Source organism: Tachypleus tridentatus, chromosome 2 (genome assembly GCF_004210375.1).
Source record: "Tachypleus tridentatus isolate NWPU-2018 chromosome 2, ASM421037v1, whole genome shotgun sequence".
NCBI lineage: Eukaryota > Metazoa > Arthropoda > Merostomata > Xiphosura > Limulidae > Tachypleus > Tachypleus tridentatus.
The window spans coordinates 69,934,507-69,950,712 of record NC_134826.1 but is presented as its reverse complement, the minus strand read 5'-3'; the positions used below and the strand labels follow the sequence as shown (position 1 = coordinate 69,950,712).

Here is a 16,206-nt window from a genome sequence, read left to right as displayed (position 1 = left end):
GGTAACCAAACAGTTAGCGGTAGGTGGTGATGACTAGTTGTTTTCCCTCTAGTCATTCACTGCTAAAATAGGGACGGCTAGCTCAGATAGTCATTGTGTAGATTTATACGAAATTCAAACCATTAATTCTAATTTTCCATTTCCACGAGACCTTGTGTCCCACGCTGATGCGGTGGTTAGCCTCTGTAGTAACGATGCTAAAATCAGGGATTTGATTTCCCTCGGTGAGGTCAGCAGATAGTCCGATGTGGCTTTGCTGTGAGAAACACACCCAAACACGAGACCGCGTCAAGTCCGGCTTTTTTTCTTTCTCATATAATACCAAAATTATAACATGATTCGTGGTCCAGCTAAATTCAGAAAATAAAGGTTTTGTTTCGATTTGTTTATTTAGAATTTCGCGCAAAGCTACAAGAGGGCTTTCTGTGCTAGTCATTCATAACTTAGCAATATAAGGCTAGAGGAAAGGCATCACCACCCACCGCCAACTCTTGGGCTACTATTTTACCAACAAATAGTAGGATTTACAGTTACGTAACAACGCCGTCACGGCTGGAAGGACGAGCATGCTTGGTGGATGGAGATTCAAACCCGCAACCCTCGAGTTACGAGTCAAGAGCCCTAACTATGCCAGTCCTATAAAGTAAATATCAAAAATTAGAGTTATAAAGTAAAAAACAATATATATATACATGTAATAGTTTTAGAAAGTAAAAACAAACAAACAACAAAGTTATAAAATAAAATAAACACAACACCAAGGTTATTCCAATCGATTATAGATCTTCTTGTGTCAAAGTCTGCAACCCAAGGCTTAATGACATCGCAGGAAGGCAGAACACATTTAAATGACGTTTCTGGTACATCTGAATAATTCCACTGGTCTTGTTTCTTTTCATTTCTTCTCGTTCTTGAAACTCTGTTTTTTTTCTCGTCCTCTTGGACCATATGGTTAGGTTCTTTCGTCATCAGCGTTTCCTTGTCCAATCCCTGCTGCTCAACCTTTTTCAACTTTCCGTACGCCAACCAAGACGGCAGTGTGTTATCTGTCCAGTAAAATGTTGTTGAAACGTTCTTTTTTAAATAAACACCTTTAACAACACAGACCAATTAAAACATCCCACTGCACTCAGTAATAAACTGTAGTCTTAGACATCTGTAACTCAAATGTTAATGTTTAATGAACATATGCCAGTGTTAAATATTAGCCTTAACAACCTGTGTCTGGGACACAACACTCACGCAATCGTTTCTTAACACTTCCCGTGACACTCTAACAAATTAGCTTTCTTTCAGTTCACAATCCGGGATGCAACACTCACACATTCAGCCATTCTCCAATTATTTTATTCCACGTGTTACTCAAACACACAAAACGTGTTACCAGTTTTCTCCTGGCCCATCTTTCTGGAGGTCAGGTTATAGGATTTCATATTTTTTACTTTTAAATGGTTTTCAGAATCTAGGTGTTTTCCTAACATCCAGAACAAACATTTCATGGATATTCAACAGATTTGATGTCCTTAGAATTTATAATTTATATAAAACGTTTACAAAATATTTTCATTTTTAAACGTTCTCAAATCTCACTTTAACAACTAAATTTGTTTAACTTTATTTGTCTACTTACGTTGTTTATCACATTCCGAAACCTTTATTTCTCTTCCTTCTGGTTCAGGCCGTTTCTCAAAAACTTGATGATTTTGTCTTTTTTGTAATTTCTCTATCGACAAATCTTTCACTTGAGAACAAGGTTTATTAAATGAAATCTTACAAGACATGTGAGGTTGTTCTTGTTTCTGAAAAATTTCAAGAAGTGAATGAAATGAGTGAGATGTAAGAGAAGTATCTTCACCCGAAGAGTCAAAAACTTGACTTTCTGTTTTGGTATCGTCGTGGTTCTCGTAGATTGGATTGTTCAGGAACACAACATCCTTTATGATATCTTCACTACAGGAGTTTCCTGTAAGCTCTTTTCTCGGATGGTGTTCAACTTTCTCTCTTCTTGAACAGAAGACTTCTCCAGGTCTACTACTGTCTTTAAAGAACTTACTTGGAGATTGTTTTAGGCAGGTTTTGTTGAGAGCATCATTCTTGAAAGGTTTTGAAGTTGAAATACTTCCTGTTAAAGGTACATCGAAACAAGATTCTGGACAAAATGAATTGGATTTGGCCACCTTCCGTGTTCCTGAACATTCTGTCTGGACATTGTTTGTTCCTGGGTGTAATTCCAAGTCGGATTTATCAAAGCAGGCCACCTTTATTGGCTTTTCCCTTTCTGCAATGCTTTGTTCTTCTGTGGTATCTAATCTTGGGGAAAAACTAAGTTTCTTCATTTTAATTTCTAACCAATCTTTCAAATGGGGGATTCTGTTTCTTTCAGATTCTGTAACAAATGTTAAAATAAGAAGTTTTATTCGAATTATTTTTAAAATAGATATTGAATAATTCTATATTTTAGTAAAACTAATTAATATGTGTACATAATATTGTGAAATATCAGCTGATATTATATCAAATTTATTCTGTTCTCAAAATGTAATTATTTTCGTTGTTTCAGTCCCACTCTCTGAAATCACTTGCTAATCAAACTTCTAAAACATTGCCAATTAAATTCAAAATTATTGTTAATACCATTCTAACCATTGCTAATTTAATTAGAAAACACTGTTAATCTAATTCAAAATCATTGCTAATTTAATTTTTAAACCAAAAAGGGTCACATGACATTACAAGTGAGAATTGTGCAAATTAAAAATAACCATTATAATCCTTGACATATTTAGTAATCTAATTATTAATTAATTACTAATTAGTGTAGATAGCACACTAGATTCTCAGTCAGTAATACCCAGGATCGAATCCTGCCTCTAAACACTATATAAATAATCTTTTACAAGACTTCTTTGAAGATGACAGCAGATTAGAAGCCAAAACAACGGGTGGGACCTTGTTAGTAATCAGAAGCTAGTAACTCAGAGACATGGTCATTCTCATAATATATATTACACGTAGAGGCAAGATAAATAAATGATATCAACGCTCTACCTAGGAAAACGTAAAAGCAAGGTTGAGAGATACATTAGTAATTAATTCATAATTAGACTTATTTGAATGTATAGGCTAGTACCTATGACAACAGTTTATATCTGATCGCCACAACTTTAGTGTAAATAATGAAACATAGTTTTCAGGGTGCAAATGTCTTAAGAGTTAATGATTCCCCTCATATGTTGCTAATTCTTTTTTTCTTTCGGTTGCATGTCATTAAATTTTAAAAATAAAGAAGACACTAATTAAATGATGAGGTGATAAAAGAAAACTTTACAAAATAAAGAAGACACTAATTAAATGATGAAGTGATGAAAGAAAACTTTACAAAATAAAGAAGACACTAATTAAATGATGAAGTGATGAAAGAAAACTTTACAAAATAAAGACGACACTAATTAAATGATGAAGTGATGAAAGAAAACTTTACAAAATAAAGAAGACACTAATTAAATGATGAAGTGATGAAAAAAACTTTACAAAATAAAGAAGACACTAATTAAATGATGAAGTGATGAAAGAAAACTTTACAAAATAAAGACGACACTAATTAAATGATGAAGTGATGAAAGAAAACTTTACAAAATAAAGACGACACCAATTAAATGATGAAGTGATGAAAAAAAACTTTACAAAATAAAGAAGACACTAATTAAATAATGAAGTGAAGAAAGAAAACTTTACAAAATAAAGAAGACACTAATTAAATGATGAAGTGATGAAAGAAAACTTTACAAAATAAAAAAACTAATTAAATGACGAAGTGATGAAAGAAAACTTTACAAAATAAAGAAGACACTAATTAAATAATGAAGTGATGAAAGAAAACTTTACAAAATAAAGAAGACACTAATTAAATAATGAAGTGATGAAAGAAAACTTTACAAAATAAAGAAGACACTAATTAAATAATGAAGTGATGAAAGAAAACTTTACAAAATAAAGAAGACACTAATTAAATGATGAAGTGATGAAAGAAAACTTTACAAAATAAAGACGACACTAATTAAATGATGAAGTGATGAAAAAAAACTTTACAAAATAAAGACGACACCAATTAAATGATGAAGTGATGAAAGAAAACTTTACAAAATAAAGACGACACTAATTAAATGATGAAGTGATGAAAGAAAACTTTACAAAATAAAGACGACACCAATTAAATGATGAAGTGATGAAAGAAAACTTTACAAAATAAAGAAGACACTAATTAAATAATGAAGTGAAGAAAGAAAACTTTACAAAATAAAGAAGACACTAATTAAATGATGAAGTGATGAAAGAAAACTTTACAAAATAAAGACACTAATTAAATGATGAAGTGATGAAAGAAAACTTTTCAAAATAAAGACGACACCAATTAAATGATGAAGTGATGAAAGAAAACTTCACAAAATAAAGAAAACACTAATTAAATGATGAAGTGATGAAAGAAAACTTTACAAAATAAAGAAGACACTAATTAAATAATGAAGTGATGAAAGAAAACTTTACAAATAAAGAAAACACTAATTAAATGATGAAGTGATGAAAGAAAACTTTACAAATAAAGAAGACACTAATTAAATGATGAGGTGATAAAAGGAAACTTTACAAATAAAGAAGACACTAATTAAATGATGAGGTGGTAAAAGAAAACTTTACAAAATAAAGAAGACACTAATTAAATGATGAGTGATGAAAGAAAACTTTACAAAATAAAGAAGACACTAATTAAATGATGAGTGATGAAAGAAAACTTTACAAAATAAAGAAGACACTAATTAAATGATGAAGTGATGAAAGAAAACTTTACAAATAAAGAAGACACTAATTAAATGATGAAGTGATAAAAGAAAACTTTACAAATAAAGAAGACACTAATTAAATGATGAGGTGGTAAAAGAAAACTTTACAAATAAAGAAAACACTAGTTAAATGATGAAGTGATGAAAGAAAACTTTACAAAATAAAGAAGACACTAATTAAATGATGAAGTGAAGAAAGAAAACTTTACAAAATAAAGAAGACACTAATTAAATGATGAAGTGATGAAAGAAAACTTTACAAAATAAAGACGACACCAATTAAATGATGAAGTGATGAAAGAAAACTTTACAAAATAAAGAAGACACTAATTAAATGATGAGGTGGAAAGAAAGAAAACTTTACAAAATAAAGAAGACACTAATTAAATGATGAAGTGATGAAAGAAAACTTTACAAAATAAAGAAGACACTAATTAAATGATGAAGTGATGAAAGAAAACTTTACAAAATAAAGAAGACACTAATTAAATAATGAAGTGATGAAAGAAAACTTTACAAAATAAAGAAGACACTAATTAAATGATGAAGTGATGAAAGAAAACTTTACAAAATAAAGAAGACACTAATTAAATGATGAAGTGATGAAAAAAACTTTACAAAATAAAGACGACACTAATTAAATGATGAAGTGATGAAAGAAAACTTTACAAAATAAAGACGACACCAATTAAATGATGAAGTGATGAAAGAAAACTTTACAAAATAAAGAAGACACTAATTAAATAATGAAGTGAAGAAAGAAAACTTTACAAAATAAAGAAGACACTAATTAAATGATGAAGTGATGAAAGAAAACTTTACAAAATAAAGACACTAATTAAATGATGAAGTGATGAAAGAAAACTTTTCAAAATAAAGACGACACCAATTAAATGATGAAGTGATGAAAGAAAACTTTACAAAATAAAGAAAACACTAATTAAATGATGAAGTGATGAAAGAAAACTTTACAAAATAAAGAAGACACTAATTAAATAATGAAGTGATGAAAGAAAACTTTACAAATAAAGAAAACACTAATTAAATGATGAAGTGATGAAAGAAAACTTTACAAATAAAGAAGACACTAATTAAATGATGAGGTGATAAAAGGAAACTTTACAAATAAATAAAACACTAGTTAAATGATGAAGTGATGAAAGAAAACTTTACAAATAAAGAAGACACTAATTAAATGATGAGGTGGTAAAAGAAAACTTTACAAAATAAAGAAGACACTAATTAAATGATGAGTGATGAAAGAAAACTTTACAAAATAAAGAAGACACTAATTAAATGATGAAGTGATGAAAGAAAACTTTACAAATAAAGAAGACACTAATTAAATGATGAAGTGAAGAAAGAAAACTTTACAAAATAAAGAAGACACTAATTAAATGATGAAGTGATGAAAGAAAACTTTACAAAATAAAGAAAACACTAATTAAATGATGAAGTGATGAAAGAAAACTTTACAAAATAAAGAAGACACTAATTAAATAATGAAGTGATGAAAAAAAACTTTACAAATAAAGAAAACACTAATTAAATGATGAAGTGATGAAAGAAAACTTTACAAATAAAGAAGACACTAATTAAATGATGAGGTGGTAAAAGAAAACTTTACAAAATAAAGAAGACACTAATTAAATGATGAAGTGATGAAAGAAAACTTTACAAAATAAAGAAGACAATAATTAAATGATGAAGTGATGAAAGAAAACTTCACAAAATAAAGAAGACACTAATTAAATGATGAAGTGAAGAAAGAAAACTTTACAAAATAAAGAAGAGACTAATTACATGATGAAGTGATGAAAGAAAACTTTACAAAATAAAGACGACACCAATTAAATGATGAAGTGATGAAAGAAAACTTTACAAAATAAAGAAGACACTAATTAAATGATGAAGTGATGAAAGAAAACTTTACAAAATAAAGACGACACTAATTAAATGATGAAGTGATGAAAGAAAACTTTTCAAAATAAAGACGACACCAATTAAATGATGAAGTGATGAAAGAAAACTTCACAAAATAAAGAAAACACTAATTAAATGATGAAGTGATGAAAGAAAACTTTACAAATAAAGAAAACACTAATTAAATGATGAAGTGATGAAAGAAAACTTTACAAATAAAGAAGACACTAATTAAATGATGAGGTGATAAAAGGAAACTTTACAAATAAATAAAACACTAGTTAAATGATGAAGTGATGAAAGATATTTGAACATTTTTTTTCAATTCACCTAGTCAACATTTATCGTATTGTTTTAAATTTTGCACAAAGCTACATGAAGACTGTCTGTGGTAGCCGTCCCTAATATAGTAGTGTCGACTCGTAATCCGAGGGTCGCGGGTTCGAATTCCCGTCACACCAAACATTTTTGCCCTTTCATCCATGGGAGCGTTATAATGTTATGGTCAATCCCACTATTCGTTAGTAAAAGAATAGCCCAAAAGTTGTGAGTGGGTAATGATGACTAGCTGCCTTCCCTCTAGTCTTACACTGCTAAATTAGTGACGGCTAGCGCAGATAGTGCTCGAATAGCTTTACGCGAAATTCAAAACAAACCAAAAAATCTAGTAGTGACAGAGTAAAGGGAAGGCAGCTAGTTGACACTACTCACCGCCAATACTTGGGCTACTCTTTTACCAATAAATAGTGGGATAAACTGATTTATAATGCTATTTTAGATTTATTGTTAACTTCAAATACAGAAATGACGGGGGAGTAAAAACTGGAGAATATCTGGATGCAAAAGATCTTTGCTCTATTAGGTTCAATGTTTTGCTACATATGAAGATAAGGAATAACGATATTTTGGTTAGAAATTTCAAAAAAGCAAAATTTGAAGATATGAGTCAGGAGTTATCTCTTTTGAAATAGGCAGCTGAGTTATTTGGAGACACTGATCAGATGTGGAAAGTTTTATAATAATAAATTTTTAAATGTTCAAGACAAACATGTTCCTTATAGAAAGAAAAAGGTAGTTGCAAGTAAAGAAACCCGGTTGGATTAGAAAGAGTTAAATAAATAAAACTAAAGTAATGCACGAGAAATTTAAGAAAGTTAAATTTACTAGTTTGATGGGAGAGTTAAAAAATTATAGAAGATCAAGAAAGTTGGTGAAACAGGAAATTTAAAAAATGGTTGTCTGAAAAATTAGCAGTAAGAATTTTTAAAAATTCATTAAATTGTCCTAGTAATTATAGACCCATTAGTCTTACATCGGTTGAGGGGAACTTTTGGAAAGTTTGTTAAAAGATGTTTTTGTAAAGTAATTTAACAAAGGTTAGAACTTTATTGAATAGTCAACATGGTTTCACTGCCGGAAGATCTTGTCTCACTAATCTTTTGATATTCTTTGAGAAGGTTATTGCTTATGTAAATGAGAGTAAGTGTGTGGATTTGGTGTATCTGGATTTTCAGAAAGCATTTGACAAAGTTTCACACAAAAGACTTGTAAAAAATTGTCTTTGTAGGTGTGTTTTTGTTTTGAATTTCGCGCAAGGCGACACAAGGGTTACCTGCGCTAGCCATCCCTAATTTAACAGTGTAAGAATAGAGGAAAGGCAACTAGTCATCACCACCCACCGCCAACTCTTGGGCTACTCTTTTACCAACGAAGAGTGGGATTTGCCGTAACATTATAACGTTCCCACGGCTAAAAGGGCGAACCTGTTTGGTGTGACGGGGATTCGAACCCGCCACCTTCAGATTACAAGCCGAGTGCCTTAACCACCTGGCCATACCGAGCCCTGTAGGTGTGTAGTATAAGTTAGTAAACTGGATAGAAGATTGACACGATGAAAAACAAACAGAGGGTTGTTACAAATGTAGCTTAGTCAAATTTGATTAAAGTTACAAGTGGGGTATCTCAGGAATCAGTCTTAGGATCACGGCTCTTTTTGATTTACATTAATAACATAGATGAAGGAATAGTCAATGAATTCGTTAAATTTACCAGTAATATTAAGGTTCTTGGTGTTGTTAGCTGTGAAGAGGATACTACTGATTTACAAAATAATTTAATTCAACTAGTAAGTTGGACAGATAAATGGTAGATGGGTTTCAATTATGAGAAATACAAGATAATGCATGTGGGTTATCATAATTTGAATTAGAATAACATTAACTGTATCATGACAGAAAAGAACCTTAGTGTAATGGTTGATTTGTCTCTAAAGCCATCCAATCAATGTGTTGTTGCCAGTGGTTGGGTAAACAGGAGTTTAGGTTGTAACTACAGAAATATTGAATACAAGTCTAAAGAGGTTGTACAGGTCACATTCGGAGTATTGTGTTCCGTGTTGGATTTCTTGACTTAGTAAAGATATTGAATTCTCGGAAAGGGCTCAGAGGTTAGAATGGTGCCTGGGATGAAAGAGATGTCACATGAGGAGAGGTTGAAATCCCTCAAGCTGGTTTCTCTATAGAAAACTTAGTGGGATCTGACTGAGTTGTTTACATTTTTAGAGGGAACCGATAGTGTTGATGCATCTACATTTTTCATATTTAACAATGATAATATCAGGACAAGGCGACACAAATACAGATTTTGGTAGGATGTAAGTCATCTTCAACTAAGACAGTTTTATTTTTCTAACAGGATGGTTGGCCTTTCGACCTGAAGACGAAAGGTGGAAGACTTTCGAAACGTCGTCCTCTACACTTGTGTCTCCATAACAGGCAGTTGCCGTCCATTCTACAAAGTTTCATCATTGTTTTTGATATTTTAACGTTAGTTTAATTTAGAATGTGAAACAGCCGACATGGTTCAAGTAGGGTCTATGTTGTCCAGAAACGTTTTATTACAATAAAGTCCTCATGTCTAAGAAGCCGAGGATGTTCTGTTAAGGAGATTCGAACCTGCGACAATCAGATTGCAAGATAGTAAGCGCCCTAACCATCGGACCACAATTTTTAGCTTATTAATAAGAAGTTCCTTGCTAGTACAGCGGTATATCTACGGATTTACAACGCTAAAATCAGGGGTTCGATTCCCCTCAGTGGGCTCAGTGGCCTTGCTATAGGAAAACACACATTAATAAGAAACTAGAAGTTCTAGAACGTTCGATTCTTTGTTTACGCAATGGTAAGAGCAATATAGTTTTCATTATCAGCTACATTTCCCTTCCTTGTTATAGATTGTTTTAATTTGATTACATCTTCCATTCAAGTTATCTAAAAATTTATTTTGTCTTGTAACGCCCAACATTAACTTCTTGACATAAATGTATATTTTTAAATTATAAACGATATAGATACAATTTTTTATCTCTGTGAGTGTGTTTTACCTTTATCTTCTCTCTTCTTTGTTTCCACCCGCTCTTTCTCTTGATATCTGTCTCCAATACGTTCTGATTGATCAGGGTAATTATCAGAAGAAGAACCAGGTGTCTTTAATTGTTCGTTTTGTCTAGAGAGGAGAGGTCCAATCATGACGTGGCCTTCTTGTCCTGTTTTAGATCCTTTTACATCCGATCTACGATTGAACGACAAGTTTCCACTACTTATTTCACTGCAGTCTACGCCCATGGAGACTTGTTGGAGTTTCTCTAACTCTCTGTTATTTAGAACCTTCGAATTCTTACCTTGTGAAGAGGGTTTACCCGCAGCACTCGTTACGTTATCTTTTTCACTTACTTTGCTCGTAATCTGTGCATTACCTTTATCTTGATGATGAGATGACGAATATTCCTGTAAGTTCAGTCCTGCTTCATCCTGTTTCATGTTGTTGGCAACTTTCACGTTTTCTTGAACAGGACTCTCATGTATTTCTGTAAAACACACTAGAAGATTCAACTTCCGGTTACAACCTAGTTTTCACCTGAATTCGTTTAACACATTCTTTTACCTAAAACTAAAAATAACGTTAGTTCGAGTAACAACAATGCTGGTTTAGATAATAACAATTTTAATTGGAGTGACAATAATGCTGGTTTGTGTAATAACAATGCTAGTTCGAATGACAACAATGCTGGTTTGGAATAAACAATGTCAGTTCTAGTGACAACAATGTTGATTTAGATAATAACAGTGTTAGTTCTAGTGACAACAATGTTGGTTTGTGTAATAACAATATTAGTTTCAGTGACAACAATGCTGTTTTGGATAATAACAATGGTACTTCGAGTCACAACAATGTTGGTTTGTGTAATAACGATGGAGGTTTGAATAACAACAATGCCGGTTTGTGTAATAATATAACGATGTTAGTTCGAGTAACAACAATGCTGAGTTGGATAATAGCAATATTAGTTCGAATGATAACAATGCTGATTTCGATAACAACAGTGTTAGTTCGAGTGACAACAATGTTGTTTTATGTAATAACAATATTAGTTCGAGTGACAACGATGCTGATTTGGATAATAACAATGTTAGTTCGAGTGACAACAATACTGGTTTGGATAATAAAAATGTTAGTTCAAGTGACAACAATGTTTTTTTGTGTAATAACAATATTATTTTGAGTGACAACAATGCTGATTTAGATAATAACAATGTTAGTTCGAGTGACAACAATGTTGGTTTGGATAACAACAATGCTGTATCGAGCTTGTTCATATATAATGAGAAAGAAACAATGCTCACGTGCTTATTGCATTAATAAAACCAAAACACAAATAAAAACGACATCTGTATTAACATTACATTAAACACTTGGAATTGTTCGTAAGGTAGTGAATACGTTATTTTGTGAGCTAGCTCTCCCAACCCCCTCTCGCGGGAGTTTAAGGGATCTTTCAGTTAAATCAGTGGAGTGTTTTTGATACTACAGGGTGTTCGGAAAGTCACTGTGCAGTTTTGTATGTTAATAAATATATAAATGCACAGTGACTTTCCGAACACCCTGTAGTTATGTTTATTATTAGACTAGTACTTAAACTTCGTGAAAACTGATTGATCAACGCAGTGCTTTCGGTGTCCATAAAATCTGAGTTACAACTCTCTCATCCTGCAATATGTGTAATAGGTGGCACCAAACAAACTGAAGGAGTAATAGTCTGATATACATAGTTAGTTAAGTGCATTGTATTTAAACTAATTGTAACCTCATGGCGTCGTTACAGTTTTGTCACCATGTCCAGTCATGCTATACCTAAATATCGTGCACCTGGTAATAGCCATGAAATGTAGTTTTCATTAAAAAGGCTCCGTCATAAGGTCTTTATATCTGAATCTTACCCTTCTTCCTTGATTGGTTTCCATAATCCGTCTAGTGGACGAGAAAGACACTTTCCCAGATCGCGTTTCAACAGCACGCGATCGCTCAGGAATTCACAATTGTTGCTTGAGGTATACGGTGGTTGGACGTGAGGCACGAATTAAAGTCTTATCTTGATAAACCCATATCTTTCTGACCTCGTTTCCAGGGTGCTATTCTTCTTGATTATGTTCCGTACTGATGTCTGTGGTACATGGACGACTTTTATCACTAATATTCGTGTTCGTAATTTCTCCAACTATATCAAGACCAAATGTTCCTCACTACAATTGGATTACGACTTTTTGAGGTCTCTTTCTTTATGGTCTTAGTTCCTCGAATTGATTCATACTTCTTTGTTTTCTAATGCTGTTAAGCGCAAGAAATATCCCTATCTTGGAAATTCTAAATATCTGACCTCAGTATATGTACACTTTGCGTCGGAAGGGGCTATTAACAAAAATCTATCAAAATCATTAATTTTTGGTTGCATCACACCATCCTTGTAATGCTGAACAATCAGAATGTAGTTTTGATACATTCCGTTTCATATCGATTGTGGTTGTCACGCGAGTTGTTTATTCATTCATTCAACATCAATGTAGCCTATCATGATCGACCTTGACCTTCTCCTTCTTCTGACCTTATGTACTTCGACATATTCGCATATTTTGCTATCACAGCCTTTATTTTACTGACAAAATATATAACTGTTTACTTTTTTAAGGGTTAATACAAAATAGGTGCATTCACTGGACTACTGGGACGTAGTATCTTCATATTGTGAAACTGACTACGTGTAAATTTATTTACCCTAAAATATATAAACTCGACTAATGAATAATATTCAGTATTCAAATCTTAAGTCTATTGAAGTTAACAAAAACGTCAGTCAGTCAGTTTATATTAAAATATAAATGTATTAGCTAAGTATGAATCTCACAGATAAAACTTTTCGGTTATATCATAAATGTGTTAAGTGTATCAACATATCCTTACGTCTATTTCAACTATGCAACAGATTTGTTATTACCATAACTATCCCAGTCAATACCATCCTTGCGTGTTTTCGCCAGCTTCGCCATCCATTCAGCATACGTTATTGTGACTACATCTCGTTGCTCACGATTTCGCGAGACTTCAGATTTTGTATAGAGACCTTGGGTTAATTCGTTGTGTATATTTTCGCTACAGTTTCCTGTATTTTTTCTTTGATAATATTCTAAACATTTTTTGATGTTGCTATGGTTACCTTCCTCACGCTTGTCGTTACGTGTCCCATGATAACCTTCCACACATCTCTTGGCAACAATGTCATTTCGTATATCATTGTTGCCTTCCCTATTGACAACACTCTCATTACGTTTCATGTTTTGTGCACGTCTTTCCCACGTTTGAATTTGAACTGGTCGAACTTTTCTTCTGCTGGCCGGTCTGCTAGATAATGGTGCAGGTGATGGTGCTTGTTTTGGTTTCTGTCGTGAAGAGTCACGTGTAACATTTGGTAAGAAGACAGAGGGCGCAAGAGTCGGTCCTTGTTTTGGCCTGATATCTTGGCGGTGAGAGGGTGTGAAAGGCACTAAAAAACACAAATACAATAAAATATATTAAATAAACTATTAATCGTATTTTTAAAAAAATATGAACGATTATTGCAGGCCCTTTTTGATAGTTTTAGTTTTAATTAAGCCAAATTTAATCACAATATCATTATCTTGTATTTCTTGACATTTGAGGTATACTAAACAAAGCAAAATATTATATATATTTATTTATCATGTAAACAAAACATATTGTATATTAGCTAGTGTATCCTTCCTGCAAATTTACGATTAATGTCAGGTCATCTTAGGAGATGAAATGTTGCTTTTCTTAAATGTAGACCCGGCATGGCTACGTGCTTAAGGCACTCGACTCGTAATCCGAGGGTCGCGGGTTCGAATCCCCGTCATACCAAACATACTTGCCCTTTCAGCCGTGGGGGCATTATAATGTAACGATTAATCCTACTATTCGTTAGTAAAAGAGTAGTCCAAGAGTTGGCGTACGGTGGTGTTGGCTAGCTGCCTTCCCTCTAGTCTTACACTTCTAAATTAGAGACGGCTAGCGCAAATAGTTCTCGTGCAGCTTTGCGCCAAATTCAAAACATACCAATCCTTCAATGTAATTGTAAACAAACAATAAAAAACCGCGAAAACGTTCATAAAAACTGAAAATAACGAAAGGCGAAGCCTATCTCCTCTTGAACCCAATGAACCTTTATACTAAATTTGGTGAAAATCCATTCAGAGGAGGCGAAGTAGTAAATAATGTAAACAAAAATCCAGAAAAACCCCAAAGACAAAACTAAATATTTGTATCTACACCTACATGGATCCAGTGAACTTCCACATAAATTTTGGTGAAGATCCATCCACACCCTGCAAAGTAGTTACATAAATGTACAAGTCTAATTATGTAAACAAACATACCATTATCTAATTGCTTTTGAGAATTTTTCATTCAACATTACTGTTAACATGAACCACGAACACTAACTACAATTGAATAGTATTACCTCGTGATTGTTGAGACTCGATGGCTTCTTGTAGTTTGACATCTTGTCGTGTTAACCGAACTCTTGATGGTATTTCAGACAATTCTGTTATTGCCTGGGTATCCCATAGTGCTGGACTTACTGTTGAACTTTTGACCTCTGACAGGATATCGATACCAGATACTCTGTTTGATGCTTCACTTATGTCGGAAGAAGCCATGTAAACAGTGGTGCTCCCCCTAGCGGACGATTCAGTATTCGGGAGGCGTAACTTGACTTGCTTCAGCCAGAGGGCGTCTTTGTCGTTGCCTTTAAAAAAATTGAAAGATTTGTAAACATATTTTCGGTGTTCTTATTAATGTCAGATTAAAAACAGGTTAACTGGCGCTTGTTTCGTTAGCCTGACCTAGTTGTTTTATCAGCATGTTCTTTCATCAGCTTATTAGACACGTCATTGAAAACATGCCTTTAAGATTAACTGTTTCCTTTTCACTTTACTTATTCATTATAAGTATTATAATACCTTTAAGCTACTGAATACCTACTTAGGGCCAATTAGAACAGACAGGTGGCAGAAGGGCCATTTGGCCCGGGCCTCAAGCTCAAAGAGGAACTCAAATTTAGACACTTTTTTTGCGTTTCGAGACCTGTTTCTATGTGCCTTCCAATCAAACTAAAATGTGACACACACTCTCAGCTCAGAGCTGTAAATTATCTATACAGATTAAATATTCATGTTGTGTTTCACGTCCTTCAGAAGATTAATAATTGTCTCATTTTGTTCTCACGTGTTATCATATTTTTAATATAGGCAGAGACTTCAAAAGATAGAAATGGCCCGGGTCTCTCTGGACCTCTGAGAGGGTCTGTAAAATTAACATCCCTATAACCATAATCCAGCGACGGTGCGGCAGGTTTGAAGTAAACGGGTGCTGGTTTTAATTAACACAATAAGAATAACCGAGCACACAACTTTCATCATGTACACGGTTTAGTTTTGTCAGATAGCTCTCAGCTTGCCCATATTAACTACTGTAAACCAGTTGTTACGATAATCTTTAAACGTTCTCATGGACTGGCGGTAAGAGTATTCGAGTCTCGGGTTCTAATCTCGTCCTGGAACACGTTCGCCTTTTCAGCCATAGAGGCGTTATAATTGACGGTCACGCCCACTTTACGTTGGTGAAGAGTAGCTTAAAATTTAGTGGTGGGTGATGTTGACTAGCTGCCTTCCATCCAGCCCATTACTCTTTAAGTCAAGAAAGACCAGCGCAGATAGCCCTTGGGTAGATTTACGTGAAAAAATATAAACAAAGATAAGTTTACCGAGATTTCCGGCCTCATAAATTACTGAAACTGCTTCCTGTTTTCTTCCACTCATTATAGTCTTCCGCCTACCGTCCTTTCATAGACTTGCGTCCGATTTTTAAAATATCGAAAACTATTTATCAGTGATACAGTTCCTTTTCCTAAAGAGAGGAAAAAGTTCCTCCAGTAACATCTTCTGCTAAAATATCACAAAAATAGTTCTTCCCGTAACGACTTCTGTTAAAATATTATAAAAAAGCAATTTACTTAGGTTTCTGTCAGATTAGTAAATTAAAAAACAAAACA

General features: G+C 33.1%; 1 protein-coding gene across 1 annotated transcript in view; it reads right to left on the bottom strand.

Moving 5' to 3' along the window:
* LOC143244162 (uncharacterized) overlaps window positions 1–14,907 on the bottom strand; it is a 31,201-nt gene extending 16,294 nt beyond the window's left edge. Inside the window, exons 1-5 of the mRNA XM_076488337.1 lie at window positions 14,614–14,907; window positions 13,090–13,635; window positions 10,144–10,626; window positions 1,631–2,386; window positions 759–1,046 (exon numbers count right to left, since the gene is read on the bottom strand). Coding sequence (XP_076344452.1) covers window positions 759–1,046; window positions 1,631–2,386; window positions 10,144–10,626; window positions 13,090–13,635; window positions 14,614–14,812 — 2,272 coding nt within the window. The 5' untranslated portion in view covers window positions 14,813–14,907. The remainder of the gene's footprint in view (window positions 1–758; window positions 1,047–1,630; window positions 2,387–10,143; window positions 10,627–13,089; window positions 13,636–14,613) is intronic.
* Between the last annotated feature and the right edge of the window lie 1,299 nt (window positions 14,908–16,206).